Here is a 19,259-nt window from a genome sequence, read left to right on the forward strand (position 1 = left end):
TGTAAGCCCCAACTGAACACTGTGTGACATTTGTGATATATACAGTGTAGTGGCATTAATAGAGCACTAGTGAGTGCACAAATATAATCACCTTTAAACAACCTCCAGCTGGTCATCAGTTCCTGGAGAGCCTCCAAATGGTTAAAGACATCAATGACACGGACAACAGAAGCTATGAAGTGACTGGCAGCAGCAGCACATCAATGCTTATTTATGTCCCGGCACCAGAGACGGAGCCAAACAATTCCTTTCTGCCACATAATAATGTTCCGTTTTGTAATCATTGATAGACTAGTTGTCACAAAAGCTATATCACAGCAAGATTGCATACTTTTTATTTTTGTATCTTGCAAACAAGCTCATTTTTATGAGCTTTATAGCGAATATAAAGTTGTACCTGGGGGAATTATTAATATCAAATATTAAGTATTATTTATTATTAATTCAATTGAAAAAAAAGTGTATTTTTGTTCAAATAAATGCAGACTTGGTGAGGATAAGTGGAGGAAAGAGGATACATTTTATTTTTTTTATCTTACCAACCCCAAACATTTGAACTGGAGTTTGTACGTGACAGGGATTCTCATGTAAGATACATAAATTGGCAACATTTTAAAATATATATATATGAAACGTGAGATCAAATGACCTCAGATTAAACCTTTTGTACACAATGATCAAATGGATCAAGATATTTTCACAGTGCTTAAGTGCAAACGTGTTTAAAAAGGCGCTGTCATGGTGTTTGTTGATATTTAGTGCATTTGAACAATAATAAATCTAAGATCTGTTTAATAAATCATAAGGGCCTTTTATTTAGTTATATCAGACATATTTCATTTATGCAGCTTCAACACAGCTGCTTTAGGAATGTGTTCCAGTTATAATTTTATGAATATAGTACGAGAGATTAAAACAGCCATACAAGATGATTTAATCTAAAGCACAGGCTTCAGTTTATTGACCATTGCACACACATGAACAGATGAGAATATTTACACAGATGTAAAAAGTCAGTACCTGCAACACATTAGAGTAGAGCTGCACATCGTGTGACTAACACACAGCTGTGTACCAGAACAAACTGCACATATACCACCATTAAAGTCCGTTCAGCTTGCTTCTGCTACTTTGGACTGGCTGGGATGCACAGGTCTCTTTAGTCTTACACTCAAGCGCTCATTCTTCGCATTTTTGGAGGACGACATAGATTATACAAGTGTTTAAAAAGAAAAAAGGTTTAATCCAAGTAATCACACCCCTTAATAAATGGAATTCTTTTCTGGAACGGTATCTTTACAATGTACAGAAACTTCTAGTTCATCTGTTCCACTCAATATCCATCTCATAGATTCACTACTCATAGGTTCTGCTCTTAAAAGGTACAAGATTCATTCTCAAGTATTGCAAACGCAAGAAATCCTGCTGCAAACAGGTATTACAGACACTCAATACTTTTTTGTTCTCTTCTAATCATTAGTTTTCCACAAAAGAAGAATTTAGCAGGATGTCTGAATTTCTCAAAGGACAAAAAAAAAAAAAGGACGATCTGTATTGGAGTTCATCATGATGCTCAGACAAAGAACATTACATACATTAGAACATAATTTTTTCAGGTATGTCACTTTTAAACCAAATTAAAAACAAAAACGAATGTGCAAATCTGCTAATAATGCTTAACTCTTATGTCTATTCAAACACACACGCACTGTTCCTGTGCATTACAATACTGGGGCCCCCCCTCACATCACCCTGCACAGCAGGAAATATCTGTGTCGAAGGCTTCTAATGCTACTGTCAAGACCAGCCGTCATCCTCTCTTTCCACAGCCTGTGCAGTTTTCCAGCACACTTCCTGCTGCGCAGTCAATGATGCCACCCTGGCCAGACAACATCCACACAACAGCAGTTTCTATACAGTTCACAAACAGACAGAAAGCAATAGATAATCTACTAACACATGGACCAGATTCTACAAAAGATCTGTTTGCTCCTCTACTTGCGTTCCTTCATTTTCTTGGGTCATGACTCATCATGAAATCTCACTTCATCTTAAAATGAAGAATAACTAAATCATTACCTGCATCCCAATTTACATACTTCTAGTGCAAACTTAAAGCATGTACATTTTACTGAGGATGGGAAAGTACACTGTATGACAGAAAGTACCAGGACATCATGAAATTGTCTATTAAACTCAAAAGCAGTTTATGTACCCCTTGTAGAATTTATAATAATAATAATATTAATAATAATTATTATTATTTATATATATATATATATATATATATATATATATATATATATATATATATATATATATATATATATATATATATATATATATATATCTTACATAAGAGATTCAAGTATAAACATCACATTGATAGAGTTGTCAAACAGAATGATGAACCAAGGGAGTGTAAACTTTTGGATTGAGTAACCGGTGTAATTTCACTTTTATGATTTTGTGTAGTTGAACATACTTAAATATCAGTTTAATTAATAAAAATAAAAAAAATGCTGAACACCTTACAGATTCTGTAAAAAATCTCAAATTATGAGAAAAGTTAAACAATTTGGGAGGCACTAATTCTAATCTTCACCATCTGTTTTGGATGTAGTGCATGTAAATTGGGATGCAGGTCTAAAAGTAAAGATCTTACTGTAATGCCATTAACAGAGAATTTACTGCATGCAAATCCAACCCCATTTTTTCAGTTGCCTGTCCAGCCTGAAACCATCAAACAGAACTTGACGCCTCGTACAATGTTCTTTCTTTTCATAGGCGTGAACATTAAAACTTCTTTGATTCATTCAGCCCTTTAAAAATTAGTCTAAAATCTGAACTCCAACCAATGTAAAAATCACACCGGTGTTGATGCGATGCTCTTCACTAATCTAGATAGGTAAAGAATTTTCAATTGATTAGAACTGGGAGGAAACGTGGAGGGTTATACTTCTCCACATGACATGTCATGCAAAAAGTTAGGAATAAAGTCATTAGCATTTCTTTCTTTCTTTTTTTTTTAACTGTTTGCTCAATGCATTATGCTAGATGGCCCTACTACAAAAAGTACGGCAATCTTCTCTTAATTTTTTGCCGTTTGTAATCCCGATGTCAAACGCATGTTATTTTAGACCTTCGTAATCAAACATGACATTTAGTTCATAAACCATTTAAACTACATAAGACAAAAAAAGAAAGAAAAATTATCTCTATTCTTAGTCGTTTTAGAAAAATGTTACAACAACGAAAAAAAGGAAAGTGCACCGTATGAATGGCTCTCTTTCTTCTGAACGATAACACAAACAAGGCGTAAAAACCTTCAGAGATTCACAGTCAAAGGTCACAATGTAAGATCCAAGCACACCTCTACAGCCAATCACAAGTTACCGCACAGCTCAGACGAACAATACAGTATCAAAATACAAGGCCTCCCTCTAGTGGATGGCAAAGAGTGTCATTTTGCTCAAAAGGAGGGGAAACTACATTCGACAGGCACTTGATTGTAACTGCACAGCAAACCCAGAGCCACCAGCCAGCACGCCTCTGTCAGACGCTCACAAAGACACAAGGCAGTAAAAAGCATCAGACCCACAGGAATGTGCGGCGGACTCTTCACATCTCCTAAACAAGCGCTCGCACGTCAAGAGAGGACACAAATAAGCATGCAGGCCAGGTCATGGCAATTTTACGCCTTGCTTTACAGACAATTAAAGTATGCTTATTCTGTTGTCATGATAACCTTAGAGAAACCAGAACATGCTTCCGATATGTGATGTCAGATGCTAAGTGGTCTGATTGGCGGCTGTAAACAGAAAAAAAATAGCCTTGCACAAGAGAAGTAGATAAATAATTGAGATTTCTGATGTAAAAGAAAGAGTGACAAATGAGGTAGAGACATCAAACCAGCCACTTCAGAGACAGGAGAAGTGCTGAGAGAGATCACTCTGGATGAGACATGTTAGAGAGAAGAGGCTCGGGCCGTTCAACTCATCGATTCGTTCTTGTGCCGGTAGCGATGGGAGTCTAGAGGCAGCGGGGGCTCCGAATCATCCATGGGCAGGACCAAGCGGGTGCCTCGGATCACCAGCTCGTGGTCGCCAAACGCCAGCTCTCGGTCCAGAGCCTCGTCAGAGTGCACAGTCACTCTTCCGACGGGCGTCCCGCTCGTGTGAGCGCCCGTTGCATCTGTGCTCACAGTGATGTCACCGTACGTCAGCGTGATGTCACTGTCGTTCAGGATCAGGTCCGAGTCGCTGTCTTTCAGCTGCTCCTCATTCTGGGAGAAAACACACAGTGGTGATTTCATTGAATCCGAGCAGATTTTCTGAGGATGCCAGTAGCTATTTAGCAAAGAGACTAATCAGCCTATTACTGTTTATTAATTATGATCCATCTTTTTGATGGAGCCAAAAGAGGTTTGATGAGGGAATAAAATCTGGTGAAATGTAATAAATGTTAGTGATTTGAATCCTAAGTTAATCGTTCAAAGTTGTTGGGGTCATTACGATTTTATTTTGTATTTTTTTAAGAAATGAATGCTTGTGTTCAGCAGGAACACATTGAATGGATCAAGTGACAAAAGACATTTATAAATGTTAGTAAAAAAAACAAAAAAACATACTCTGCTCTTTCTCTTCATCACATCCTGAAATAAATATATCAGGGTTTTCACAAAAATATTAAGCAGGATAACATCACTGATAATAACAATAAATATTTATTCATCATATTAGAATGGTTTCTGAAGGATCATGTGTGACAGTGAAGACTAGAAGCACTGAATGCTGATTACATATTAAATATATTTTAAATGATAGTAATATTTTATTTCTATATTCTGGATCAAATAAATTCAGCCTTATTTCAAATGCATTTTACAGAATCCAAACCTTTGAACCATGTGAAGGTTATTTAATCACATGCTGTTTTTAATCATCTTTTATATGTGATGTAATATCGCCAATACGAACTATGATTCGAACTATGATTTTTATTTTACCAGTCAAGTAAAACAATCTGCACTAGGATAATAACAATAATAATAATAATAATAATAATACACAGACTCGCTCATTTATACTTTTTACAAATGACAGGCTAAGTGATTTGAGTCATGCATTAATAAAAAAAAAGCCTACAACGATCAAAACGTAATCATTGCAATGGATAGAAAGCGCTGATTATCCTAATAACACAGCAGTAACAGATGGTTTTACGTCTCATGTTGCCTACATCAATCCACATTCACTGTCTGTTCACACCCCTCTGGATAATCAGCTCTAGGAGGGGGGTAATTTGAGTCAGCTGTTCCAGCCAATTAAATGGCAATTAAAAGTGAATTTGAGGGGTCCGTCCCTATAAATACAGATTCCGTCTGTCGCCATCTGACAGAAATGACTAGTTCCTTCAGTGTTATCTGCCTAATCTAGCTAAAACAAAGAGGAAAATCTAGTACTACAGAGAATTATCAGTGCACTGCGTGCATGTAAAGTACAAACCTCATACGCCTGTGGGCTGGTGAGGCAACGTGCCAGAGGGCCACAGCAGGCTGGGAGTGTGGCAGTGAGCGGTGGGCCACTGTGGGTCAGAAAGGGCTTGAGATAACTGCAAGTCAACAGGGTTAAGGTTCTGCACGATTTTGCATTGTATGAGAAGATGTCATGATGCATCGGACTGCGTTTGCAACATTTAGGTTTCATATAAAACAGAACCGACATCTGAAATGACACAAATTTGTGCATGTAAACATATATATTGTGGCACACTGCTTAGCATGCAAAATTTAAAGTTGGAGGACAGGATTGGTGTTTTTTTTCTCCCATCTTGTAACTAATAAGAGCTACACAGCAAAGGATACTTGTGATCAAAGTTGTACCAGATCCTGAAGAACCAGGCGCTCTCGTGTTTAGTGCTCCTCCTCTCCACTCCATCAGGGCCGATCTGCAGATTCACAGAGAGGAAACACATCATGACAAAGCTCTGCTCTAAAAAAACCACTGTACTTTTATCTACAGCAGACCAAAAACACTTACAAAGTTCTCCAGATCGGTGTCTACTCCAACACTGCCGAACACAAAACAGCATTACAGCAAATGTAATGAAACACTTATGATGCACAAAGGATGCAATCCCCCATTCCAGCAGTTCACTTGTGTGTCACAAAAAGGTTATTCTGACTACAAACTAACCGGATTTTCTGGCAGGACAGCATCTGAGTTGTGCCTCCACCGCAGATCCAAACGGTGAAGAAGACCACCAGCAGCGTGGTGGAGAACATCATCTGCCGCGCATACGTGGCCGTGTCCCTGATTGACAAGGCAAAGGTCATGGCGCCACGAAGACCTGGCGAGGAGAGAGGAAAGAACACAAAAAACTGGTTCATACAGACCTGACAAACCGGATTTGTTTTTCAAATCTGATCTGTTCACAGTGTGATTCTGCAAGTTATGAAATCAGATCCATTTGTTCAGCCAGTGCAGTCAAAACCCAGTTAATCTACATTAGCAATTACTTAAAACGGCAAGAGATGTAAGAGACTCAGTGTGGAAAGAGAGGAAATTTTGCCTTTTCTCTAATCCGTCATGATATCTCGCTGCCGTGCAGAACTCATCACACAATGAAGGTGACAGACGTATTACTTTACCCTTTACACATTCATGCATGTCCTGTGTCCGAAACTCAGGTTTAAAAAAACTAAACCAACAACAATGGGTACAAGCTTGACCCATTTAACCTTAACGTTTGGTTTTGCCATGTTTGGATCTTAGCTGACCATAGGAATCCCCTGCAGCTTTACACACAAACCTGCAAACATCATCATGTGCTGGAAGTTGGGGCTGATCTTGTATTTACGGCCCAAGTTCAGCAGGAAGGAGAGGGGGTAGATGTTCGCCGCTCTCCCCAGAAACACAGCCAGCTGGGAGAAGAGGTGTCAAGGCATGACTGCAAAAATGGAGCTAGCGCTGAACTGACAGCATCTAGACCCTGTCTAGACATTTTGTCCTTCCTGAGGCCTTAAGAGAGCTCGGTTCATTAAAAAGTGGTTCTGGGCTATTGATTTCTGGGAAACACAATGAGCTGTAGGTTCTTGGTCATATCACTCAACAACAATACCCTGCCACTTCCTTGACTGGCATTAAGTACTGCCGCCCAACATAAACACACACATGCTTTTTAATAATCAAAATCCGATTTTCCACTTGTTTTGCATTTGCTATTTTACCATTGTCTTTTGTTTATGTATTCTTTACTGAATTTTACATATTCTCAGGATACGAATGCGCCCACTATGAAGATTGGGTTGAAGACGTGGTTCTTGAAGGTAAACAATGTCAAGCCCATGTAGGAAAATATGAAGTTCTCAGCCAAAAAATTCAGAAGCTCGAATAACTGAAAGAGAGCACAATGACAAGAAATCACAGTGAGATCTTTATACTACTGTATGTATATTTCATATTTTTCAAAAAATATTACCTTCCCCAAAGCGTTCAATGTTAGAATACATCATACAGACTAGGGAGGGGAATAAAACACAGCCTAAAATACTTACTTGCTTTGTCCTTTCCTGAGATTCAGGAGAAAGATTGTTAAAGGTGTAATGTGCCTGTGTCATTCCACAGAACAGAACCGCCACCACACCTGAGAAACCCAGCAAGAGGAGTAAAAACATGCATTCATTTATAAAGTTTACAATATGTTTCTAGGTCGTTTTAGAAGACTCCGTGGGTGTCTCAAGCTCACCTGTAAATCCACATGCCTCGGCCAGTAGGAATGTGCTCCAGGACATGAGGAAGAACAGTGCCGTCTCCAGCAATGGAAAGTCCCTAAGCTTAGTGAACTTAGTAACGTGAAAAGGAGTCAACGAAAACAACTTTGGGATGAAGAAACTACTAAATGCATTATTTAACATTAGCAGTGATAATCAAATATAAAGCAGAATGAGATCTATGCATGCCACAGGATGTATTCAAACACATCCCATTTGATAACAGTCACCACGGTCATACAGAATTAAGCAGCATACAATATTGAACCAATAAAAGGATATCAATGCAGTTACGACTCCAGTTGCCACTCCAAGAGCAAAAGAACCACTGAAGACCCCCAGGAAGATTCCAAAGGACTTCAGCATGGCCATGGCTTCAAACGTGTGAGTGTTGTCTCCCTCAGGCTGATATGCAACAATTGACCTGGAAGAAGAACACGGATACAGTCACACACAATGTATGATATTAATCAATCTTATGAAAGCAACTCTAATGTCAGAAATCTAAAAGGGTAAAGAATTTTAAAGAAAGAGATTTCTCTGTTCTTCTGTTTTGCAATAATGCATCCATTTGCGGGAAACCGTAACATTAACAATACAAGCAGGACTGGAAAATGTGCTAATGTTTTCGGTAACATCTAAACTCTGACACATTAATATCAGATATTACGTTTGCTCAGCAGAGCGATTCAATTTATATCCTACTGTTTCCCAGTCTCTGCAGTGTTTTCTTAAAGAGGTCATATTTTGCATATTCTATCATCCATTATGTTTAATTTTTCCAACCCATCTCTGATAATGTGGAATCGTTCAGACCAGACTAAAATGATTGGTCTACGCCAAATACCATGCGCATTACATCATCTGTAAGAGTTTTGGTGAACCTTCCCATATTCTGCTCTTATAGCTTAAGAATTGTTGTCTTGCAGCTTAATTTAAATACATATTATTCCATGTATTAGGATAGAAATCACGTTCTGGGAGACCACGGAAGATTTGATTCCTCGTGATATGACCCCTTTAATTACTTTTTAAAAATATACCTGATGTCCAAATGACATGCTCAAATTAATAAATGACATTTTTAGCAGTTAGGATAGGCAGGAACAAGAGAAAACTTTCTAGAGGACCACAGTATCACTTCAAACTATGAAGCAAATGGCTATCATCCAATCAGCAAATACCCACAGCTCTGCCCCATCCACACCTTCCATAACCGGGATGCTAATGAACTTCAGAATTCAGTTCAAATAAAGTAAAAAGGGATTCTTGTTCTTTGAGGATTGAGGCAGGACTCAGATCTTTCTTTAGCTTCATTACAGGTGCTTGGTGTGAAGCATATCTGTGGGTCATTTACTCGGCATGTTCTGGTACAGACCAGTCAATGCACACACTAAAAATCCACTCGGCAGGCTCAAAGCTAAATGTGCAGCACACCCATTGATGGGCGTTCTCAGTGTCTGGTTCCCGCCCTCTGTATAAGCCACGCCTCTAGGGCTGTGATGCCCCGCCCCACTTTGCCTTCCGTAATAAAGCAGCATGCTGGAGCAGATGAAAGGTCCAGCAGAGAAAGAATCGGATGTTAAATGAAAAGTGTTAATTATTCGTTCTGCATTGGGTTTCTAAAAACCCAAAACAGTTAGATCTCAAAATATATTATATATCTTAATAATATGTGTGAATTAAAAAAAGCAGTTTGTATATACAGCAGTGTATGATCATGAGCAGTAGAGGACTTACGAGGACAGTACGAGAGCGACGGCATCATTCAGAACACTTTCTCCAAACAGCAGCGCGTACAAGTCAGCGTCCACCTGCAGGTCATTGAAGATGGCCAGAACGGTCACTACGAAACAAAACAAAAAAACACAAATCAACCTTCTGCTAAGCCCCGCCTTGACAAACACTACTGACCAATCCTGCTTTAGCACCTGTTGCAATCAGACATTTTGTCAGATGTACTATTCTAATGCAATTTCTATTCAAAGGATATAAACACAGCATAATCCAAATAAATGTGTTTGAAATACACCTTAAAACACCCATGATTGCATGTAGGCATTGTTACAGGGACTCTGACTGTAGTACCTGGGTCAGTGGCTGAGACAATGGCACCAAAGAAAAGGCAATCGGTGAAGAAGAAATCACCACCCATATGGCCGATTTGCTTCATCAGCATCACACAGCCATACATTAATGACCTGAAAAACAAACCGCACACCTCTGAACGCTGGTTCTCACCCTCATCGCTGGAGCAAACCACCTGACAAAAGACATTGTGTGCACTTGACTGACCCAATGATGAAACAAGACACCAAGGTTCCCACAAACGCGTAGGCAAGAATGGAGCCCAGGTTCCTGAAGAAATGTCTCTGAAACACAGACAGGAGAATTTTAATGAATAATGAGCTTTGATTTATCTATGGTGAGCCTTACATCATCTCGTGCACACAGCATCTGCTCTGTATTAATGAATTACATGTATATATATAAAAAAAACAGATCTTACTCGTTTTAAACTGTATCCAGCATGGAAAATTATGGGAGGCAAGAGAATATTGAAGAAGACCTCTGGGTCAAAGGTCACCTGAAACAGAATTAGAATGATACAGTTACTGACATTTTATTTACCTTTTATAAAATGAGAAGAAATTGTAAAAATTGCACTACTGTTCAAAAGTTTGGGGTCTGTAAGATTTTTTTTTAAATATGTTTTCAATTAAATCAATTACCCTCATCAAGGCTGCATTCATTTGTAAATAAAAATAAAAATACAGTAAAACCAGTTATATTACGAAATATGATTACAATTTCTATTTGAATATATCTTAAAATGCAGTTTATTACAGTAATGAAAAAGCTGAATGTTCAGCATTACTCCAGTCTTCAGTATCACATGATCCTTCAGAACTCATTATAATATACTGATTTATTGCTCAAGAAACAATTATTAGAATCAATAACAGTTTAAAATTTCCGAAGGTTCAAAAGATCTGGATTTATTTTTAATCTGACAATCTTTTATAGCATTGTTACTAACAGTATCAACAGAATGTGCCCTTGCTAAATAAAAGTATTTCTTTCCAAATTTATTTTTAAATGGATATTTATTATTATTATTTTAATCTGAGCTATACCCTCTTATCAGTGGTTTGACTGGAGACAATTTAGGGCAATCAAGTCTAAATTTAGTCTAAAAGGGTCCAAGGGTTAAATAAGACTGATTTTATGCACATTAAAATGCATCTGAAACATAAATTCTGCAATATGTAAACCCAAATGTTTATCTGAGATAAGCAGTTGTTTCATTCATCTGTCATATGAAGGGTATGTTCAGAAAATTACTGTTTAGAATCCAACCACCCACAGATTACTTCTATCAGGCACTGAATTAGAATGTGTGAGTTGTGTGTTGAAATTAATTTACTGAAACAAAGTTAAATAAACCGGGAATTTGTTTGAAAGGTCTGGCAAACACAACTGGGTTCAGCAAAACAGACTATCAATCTCAAAACAGGTGCAAGTATGAGTCATATTCAAATTAAATTCCCCAAACATTTGTGGTTGAAGTCCAGCTTTCAATTCAGTTGCAGGTCAAACGGCTGCTGTATGAGTATTGTGATGTGACATTTTACCTTGCGGAGCATCTCGTTGTCCTGAATGTCATTGACTTCACTGCCACTGATCTCTCCTTTCAGTGTGTACTCATAGAACTTACCACTGACATTCACCAGCAGTGTGGCTGGACTGGCAGTGACATTACAGCTCAGTGTAATATTGTTCATGTCGCTGGGTACATGAATAGCATATCGCAGTACAACACCCACAAGCAACCCTGATAAGAGACAAAAACATTGCATTGCAATGCTTAATTAAAATGATTCAGTACTTGCTGTCATCACAAAAGCTGAAGTGATTCAACTCTCAAATCACTAGATTTTTGAAGCATCTGTTTATGTACCATGGTTATTTTTATTAGCTTATAATAAACTTTGAAATAAAGCTGCAATAATATATATATATATATATATATATATATATATATATATATATATATATAATTAGAAGCACATCTGAAATAAGTTTAAGTTGGAAATAAACAAAAAAATTAAAAATGTTACATTTCTCAAGTAAAAATCAATCAACCCAAAACAGTAATATTAAAGAAAAAAATTACAAATAAAATTAATAAGTGATAAATATTTTAAGAATAATTTATATATAAATTACACTAAAACTAAAATAAATGCTAGCACTACAAAAATCGAATCTTAATTTAATATAACATCATATATAAACAATATGCATGTATAAATAATTGTACAACACTGTACACAAGCTCCTGAATAACCCATCTGAGAGGATTTCCAGTTAGTTGTTCCTGTTTGCAAATAACCCTAAACACATAAGTATTAATCTCTTTGCAATCAAAAGGGGTTTCCTTGACTTAAGGCTCTAACGTTAATCATTTTTTAGCTGACAACAGCAAGCTTTTGAAATCTTGTATCTGTGTTTTGAAACAGCCCAGCATCTGCAGCAGAAGCAGTGAGACAGATTATCTCTTGCTGGACAGGCCCTGTTCTCCAGAGCTAAAACTCCCACACTGCCCTTTGAACAGTCCTGATCATGCATGGCGTACTTCAGCAGATAGCATGCATCTGTAGACTTTATTGCAGTAAGCATGCTGCTGACCACACAGTTCATGTGTGCGATCAAAGAGGCAGATGATCACGCCTGATCTTTCTCACCATATATCATCGCCAGTCCCGTCTCGTGCAGAAACCTGAAGCGGCGGTGTTTGAACAACCATATGGTCAAGATCGTCAGGGTGAGGAGCAGGATAAAGACCAGCAGATCGGCGCTGTCTTGCCTGTGGCTTTCTTCGGCTTTCTTCTCTGTCACGATGTTCTCCATCGCACTGTCTTCAGCTCGGCACAGGCGCGAGCAGAGGGAGCTCGCCAAAACAAACAGAGACAGTCTTCTCCAAACACTCATCGCGGCGTTGATTTCACATGTAGAGCCCATGTTGGCATTTCTTTAACGTGGAAAGACAGAAGAAGAGTAATGCACTATTAGTGCTCACGATCGCTGAACACAAGCATTCGCATTAGCAGATACAATCATAGGCTGCTGTAGATTGTTCCTGATTCCCAGCGAGGCCCTGCCCACTGCGCGTGACGTCACGTGACCATCCAAATAACGTGTTCGTGCTGTTCATAATGGGCAAACGCTGCGCATAATTGTCGATGGTATATTATTGTGCATCGTCATTGTTGAACATTGTCATATATATATATATATATATATATAATCTAATAATAGATGTTCCATCATGACAAGGGAGTTCAAATCCCCACTCACTCAATTTTTTTTTGCATTGCAGTAAAACCCTCATATCTCATGCATATTCCTAAACTGTGTGAAACAGGTCAAATTCTGAAGTTAATGAAGGAGAACAGTCATGCATTTGTCACATATATAATTTAAACCCACAACCTCGGGAAAAAAGCTACTGTTTAGATCACTGTTGCAATGTTATATGCATTGTATAGTTTATTATTTTTTTATACAACAGTGTCGTTACAGTGAAATAATGAATAAATAAATAAATGTTTAGTTTATCCTCCTGAGTACCAGAAGAAAGCCTTTTGTGAATTTCGTTATTTATGTCATTAGATTGGTTGAAGCATAAGAAACAAATGGAGAACAAAAATTTTAATCATATTTTATTCTATGTCCTTTGTAGAGGATGCCATATCTAAGTTATTCCAAAATATAAATAATAAATACATAGACTTGAAAGGTATGTATGGGCAAAAACAATGTTTTATTATTATTATTATTATCTGCAAAGAGAGATAGTGTTTACGATCAAAAGATCAAACCTCCAAACATTTGATATCTCTAAAAAGCCCTGAATGTGCTCTGTACAGGACATCCCCACTGTGGCATGAAGGGTTTTTAGAGAAATTTACTCAAATATAATGTCCTCTACAGAGAACAGAAGTCTATGCCTGGGTCCAAGAAGTATATGTTTAAACTAGTGCTGTCAAACGTTTAATTGCATCCAAAATAAAAGTTTTGTTCACATAATATATGAGTGTGTGCTGTCTATATGTATTATGTATATGTAAATACAAACACATTTGTGTATATATTTAAGAAAAATGTGCAGTGTTTATAAATTAAATATATTTATATATACGTTATATGAATATTAATATATACATTCTAATATTTTCTAAATATATACTGTATGTGTGTGCTTTTATATATATATACATAATAAATATACACAGCGCAAACACATATATTATGTAAACAAAAACTATTATTTTGGATGCGATTAATCGTTTGACAGCACTAGTTTAAATCAGCAGATATATTTTATTGTCAGAGATTTTAAACAGGCTACAGGTGTTGAGATTAATTGAAAATTTAAGAATATTTTATTCGTTATTTAAACAAATATGTAAGTGTTACACATAGAACAAAGAAGATAATACGTTTTGAATTATTACACTTCTGTAAAGATGTATAGCCTTGGATTTTTTGTCAAATTCAATTTATATTTAATTGTGGAGACTTTTGTGCTAAAATTCACATTGTAAATTGTATATCAGTACCTCACACTACACGGATAATCATTTTTGTAAATATTCTTCTGTTCTGTTATATTCCCTGTGTCTCTTTAAATGCACGTTTAAAGTAGCAGTGAGCAACCGGAAGTGCGATTAGTGCGGCGGTGATGACGCAGCGCTTATTGAGGACTGCTTCACGCGCCTCGATCGGTTGTGCTCGAGTGAAAATGGCCTCGTCCTTCTGGAAAGGTGTTGTCGGTGTAGGCCTTTTCGCCCTGGCACACGCAGCTTTTTCAGCGGCACAGCGTAAGTATCGTTCATCCGGAAGCGGGAGGTAACGGGCGGACATGTTGTTGTTCAGTAAGATGTAACTGATCGCGGTCCGGCGGTGAGTGCGGCCTCTCCGCGGAGCTCAGTGTGCAGGACAGCTTCAGCTGCACTCAAACCCGAGCGAGGTTGTCTGTCTAGACTGAATGTTGACGAACGTTCGAACAGAACATTCTGTCCAAGAACGCTGTATGGGTGACGTAGGCAGCTCGCTAGGCTTTGATGCACAGCCGTTATAACATCATAATCCACGCTTGAGAAGTTATTTCCTTCCGTGAATCGCTGATCATGTCAGTCTGACTGAGAAATATCAGTGTTTGTGTGGAGTTTTATCGAGGCGTTTATGTAACACATTGTGCTTGGTCTTTTAGAAGTAACGTTAATTCAATTATCTTTACTCTGCAAACGTGTCATATTCAGACTTTTCTCGAAAGACTGTGTTTTGAGTAACCATCGTATAAAATCATCCGCTACTTCTTTTGTAGCAATATCCGATTTGTTCATTTGAGTCGGATCTTTTCATTGAACTGATTTGTTCACTTATCGCTCTATGGTTTCCCAAAAGTATATATCCATGGTCGCAAGTTCCGTCGTTTTTATAGTCTATGGTTGTTATAAATCGAGTTCAAATGAAGCAATGGAGCATTTGGGAAACGCACCCCTGAACGATTCTGTAACTTGGTCGATTGAATCGTTTGGCGGTTTTCGATTCACTGAACCGAGAAGGGTCTTTTCTGAACATACTGACTCGTAATGAACTGACAACCGACGAATTCATTTAAAATATAAACCTTTATTAATAATAAAAAAACAGCCATAATCATTATTAAATATAATAAACTAAATTAAAATATATTTAACTTTAATTATTTGTAGTTAATAATATATCTTATTAAATGTATCCGTATTGTTTTGCTTATATTAAAATTAATAAAAGCAAATTCGAAAAAAATATACTTAAAGGTCATTTATTAATAATCAGCAGCAAGTTATTTCAATTCATTGTTTTTCAGCTGCTTTAAATGCTACAAAGTTTGGAGCAACTTTACCAAATCTACATTTGTGTAAATAAAATGTACTGCTAAGCAAAACATTATTCTACAAAACTTCATCCTCTTGGTTTTGAATAAAACAATTGAATAATGTTATCAAAACCAGGCCAAATTGAGGATTTAATTATTTAATGTATTTTTTTGGATGAATTGAAGCATTGCTTCACTAACTGAAGTGTGACACATGAAATGACAACACTTTTAAATAATAAATCATAATCCAAAATAATACTAAAAAGCAAAACGTGGCTGGGAGGTCCGTGACCAAAAATCGTGACATTTGCTCAAGTTTCTAATTCTATATGCTTGGCATATAATGTAAAGCTAGGTAGTGTGGTTATGATGATGTTTTTAACCGACTCGTTGAGACGAATTGTTCAAAAGAACTGATTCACATAAACAACTCTGGCTTCCCATGACAAGATGCAAACGATTAGCAGTAGTGACATTTTTTTGCATGTACAATCACTTGCAAAAAGCTTTGAATTATATGCCAAGCATATAGAATTAGAAACCCGAGCAAACATGAAAATGTCAAGAGGCTGTGAGTGAACTTTTAAAAACTTTTAATGCAAACCATTACGGTTGGTCATGTTGTGCATTTTGTGTGTGTGTGCACACTATTTGAATTAACTACATGTAAGTGCTATAAATTTAAGATTATTAGTGTTTGGTTTTGGATTAGAAACTTAATAATAATAATAATGCATAATTTATTACTATACTAAATGTAACTATGACACTTTAAAATGAAGTGTTACCATGTTTGCATTTAAAGTGCTGTTGCTGCAAAATCAATTATAGACTTTTGTTTAGATCGAATGATTTAATGCCTCACACATCCCAAAAAAAAGAGATTTTTTCTTTTTCCAGACCGATCCTACCTGCGACTGACAGAAAAAGAGAATGAAACATTACCTATAGATGTAAGTTGCAATCAGCTACAAGACACAGCTCATATTGTTGTTTTCCTCGATGCAGCTTCTCTTGTGTTGTGTTTTCAGATTGTGTTGCAGACCTTGTTAGCGTTCGTGATCACTTGTTACGGCATAGTTCACATCTCAGGCGAATTCAAAGACATGGATGCTTCTTCAGAGCTCAAAAACAAGTAAGCACATGCAGATTTGCTTTTCTGAGATCATAAAGTAACACCTGGCTTTATCAGAAATATGCTGTTCCTGATGATGCCTTATAAGCTTTCCTGTGTCTCTTTTGCTTTAACAGGACATTTGACACATTGAGAAATCACCCGTCGTTCTACCTGTTCAATCACCGAGGCCGAGTGCTCTTCCGCCCTCCAGAGCAAGAGGCCTCCACTCCCAGCGCCCAGGCCTTGCCCTCCAATCCCCTGCGGTTACGCAAGCTGGAAAATTATCATTGAGACTGGCCTTCAGTGGGCTGCCTTGCCCGGTTTCGTTTTTTTTATTTTTCTTAAATTAATTTGTTTGCTCCTCAGTTTGTAAGGGAAAATAAGCATATTTTCCTGTCTATGTATATGTGAATATGCTGTACAAACATCTATTGTGGTTATTATTTTGTCAATGGACTGTGCCAACTCCTTTTCCAGCCGATATGTTTGTAAATACTTGTTATTGCCTGGGAGTCTTAAGTCTGTAGGTTACGGCTGTAGCCCTCCGCTTGGCTGTCACAGACAGGGCACAAATCCTGCCATTTACATTGTCGGTTTGCCATGTTTTTGGCTGAACTGACCCTAACTGCAACCGGTTCTTCCCTGTCCCCATCTGAATTGAGGTCAATATTGTGGACCATAAATTGAATTAGTGTTAGGAAGCGGAAGATTTGGTTTACTGAACTTCAAATTAAAATGTATAATACTGAAATTGATTAAAACTATTAAAACATGTCTGAGCAAGGCCACAATAGATTGTAGATTAATAGCAATTCTAACAATACTGTGAACACCCAGTGGGAATGAATGGTACATTTTTGTTTTCTTGAGGGGGGGAGGGGGGTAATATTTTCAGTTTTATTTCATGTTGAGTCACAACTCCTTAATTTCACCTTAATAAAAGCTGAAATGTTCTTGATAAATTTGCAATTTGGATTTTTTCTGCTTTATTTTTTGATTATAGTCTATTATGATATCTGGCGACCTGCTAACCCACTAAAAGCTTTTATTTTGTGCTATAAATCGTTTTATGTACCTGGGGCGTTGATGGACATAGGTGTGGTAAATCAACCTGGTTATCCATTGTTTTCTGTGTAAGTAGAGGATGGCCGGTTGAAATGGTCCAGTTTAAGCCTGTAATTATACTAATCCTTCACTAAGCCACTTTTTTTGTGCTAGAGGAGACCTGCTAAGTACCAGCAATGGCAACCCCCTTATCCCAGCACTGTTTAGTCTGCTCTTCTGGTATTAATTGCTGCTTGTGTGACATTGTTTTAAACATGGAGGTCATCTTTCCTTTGTGGGATAATGCCTATTTGTTGTCAGTATGACTTAAGAGCAGTTGCATGGCTGTAGTTTTGATATATCAACATGAATCAATCACTGAGGTTGAAAGTCTTCGCTAGGTTAACATTGTAGGTTGTTATCTATAATTGGTTAGAGGTTTGATCATTTCTACAGCTGTAGTTGTGGCAAGATGTCTCAGTTTGCCTCCTAAGTGCTTGTTAGTTTTGATTTGCAATGGCTGATTCACTGCAGGGTGCAGTTACATCGCAACATCATTGTGAGGCTGATAAAAAATGACTTTTTATTATGTGGTATATACTAGATTGGGGATAGGCAAGGTTGGTCCTGCAGTGCCACTGTCCTTCAGAGTTTAGCTCCAACCCTAATCAAATACATCTGATCAAGCTAACCAATGTTTTAAAGATTACTAAGGCCACAGGCAGGTTTTTTATTCAGGGATGTAGGACAGCGGCACTCCAGAACCAACGTGAGAGATACAGGTGTTAGAAGAGACAAGGCCACCAAATGTAGAACATTGCATCAAAAACATGACAAGATGGAAACCAACCCTTTTCAAGACTGGAACGGGAACAGCTGCCAACAGGTTTACATGTTTGTAGTGTTTTGTGTTTTTAATGGATGAAAACAATAAGCATTTAGACTTGAAAGATAAAGAAAAACAAAAAAGATAAAGTAATTTTGTAAAGTATCTTATACTCAACTCGGGGCTGCATTTAGTTAAACAAAAAGATACAGTAATACTATGACATATTCCAACTTAATATTTTCAAATGTATTAATTTAAGCATCATTACTCCAGTCTTCAGTGTCACATGATTCTTCAGAAATCATTCTGATATGCTGATCTGGTGCTCAAGAAAGATATCTTATTAACAGTGTTGAAAACAGTTGGGCTACTTAATATAATATTGGCCACCAATAATATTTCAGGATAGTTTAATGAATGGAAAGTTCAAAATATCAGCATTTATTTGAAAAATAAATAAATATTTAACTTGATAAATTTAATGCCTGCTTTCTGAATAAAAGTATTATTGACCACACATTACAAAATGATGTATAAATGACATATAAAATTACACAATGCA

General features: G+C 37.2%; 2 protein-coding genes across 2 annotated transcripts; one reads left to right on the forward strand and one right to left on the reverse strand.

Annotated features, from left to right (window-relative positions):
* Positions 1 to 932: 932 nt before the first annotated feature.
* LOC128027255 (sodium/hydrogen exchanger 6-like) lies at positions 933 to 12,953 on the reverse strand. Its single transcript, XM_052614669.1, has 16 exons — positions 12,523 to 12,953; positions 11,410 to 11,609; positions 10,284 to 10,361; positions 10,070 to 10,146; positions 9,863 to 9,975; positions 9,515 to 9,620; positions 8,057 to 8,198; positions 7,750 to 7,855; positions 7,559 to 7,647; positions 7,285 to 7,398; positions 6,814 to 6,925; positions 6,198 to 6,351; positions 6,042 to 6,072; positions 5,867 to 5,949; positions 5,508 to 5,613; positions 933 to 4,285 (listed from the first exon to the last, which is right to left on the reverse strand). Exons 1-16 carry the CDS (start codon positions 12,797 to 12,799, stop codon positions 3,992 to 3,994), a joined length of 2,082 nt encoding a protein of 693 aa, XP_052470629.1. The 5' UTR covers positions 12,800 to 12,953; the 3' UTR covers positions 933 to 3,991.
* A 1,542-nt stretch (positions 12,954 to 14,495) lies between these two features.
* Positions 14,496 to 17,793, forward strand: LOC128027260 (ER membrane protein complex subunit 5). Its single transcript, XM_052614675.1, has 4 exons — positions 14,496 to 14,661; positions 16,608 to 16,660; positions 16,739 to 16,842; positions 16,959 to 17,793. The coding sequence occupies exons 1-4, from the start codon at positions 14,523 to 14,525 to the stop codon at positions 17,113 to 17,115; spliced, it is 453 nt and encodes a 150-aa protein (XP_052470635.1). The 5' UTR covers positions 14,496 to 14,522; the 3' UTR covers positions 17,116 to 17,793.
* The last annotated feature ends 1,466 nt before the right edge of the window (positions 17,794 to 19,259 follow it).

Source organism: Carassius gibelio, chromosome A14 (assembly GCF_023724105.1).
Source record: "Carassius gibelio isolate Cgi1373 ecotype wild population from Czech Republic chromosome A14, carGib1.2-hapl.c, whole genome shotgun sequence".
Taxonomy (NCBI): Eukaryota; Metazoa; Chordata; class Actinopteri; order Cypriniformes; family Cyprinidae; genus Carassius; species Carassius gibelio.

Bases quoted from the DNA above. Each gene is read 5' to 3' on its own strand.
- LOC128027260 (XM_052614675.1), top strand. From the start codon at position 14,523: ATGACGCAGCGCTTATTGAGGACTGCTTCACGCGCCTCGATCGGTTGT. The intron at 14,662-16,607 runs GTAAGTATCGTT...TTCTTTTTCCAG, and splicing joins AGCTTTTTCAGCGGCACAGC to ACCGATCCTACCTGCGACTG. The intron at 16,843-16,958 runs GTAAGCACATGC...TTGCTTTAACAG, and splicing joins TCTTCAGAGCTCAAAAACAA to GACATTTGACACATTGAGAA.
- LOC128027255 (XM_052614669.1), bottom strand. From the start codon at position 12,799: ATGGGCTCTACATGTGAAATCAACGCCGCGATGAGTGTTTGGAGAAGA. The intron at 5,950-6,041 runs GTAAGTGTTTTT...GTGAATCTGCAG, and splicing joins ACACCGATCTGGAGAACTTT to ATCGGCCCTGATGGAGTGGA. The intron at 4,286-5,507 runs GTTTGTACTTTA...GTTTTCTCCCAG, and splicing joins CCAGCCCACAGGCGTATGAG to AATGAGGAGCAGCTGAAAGA.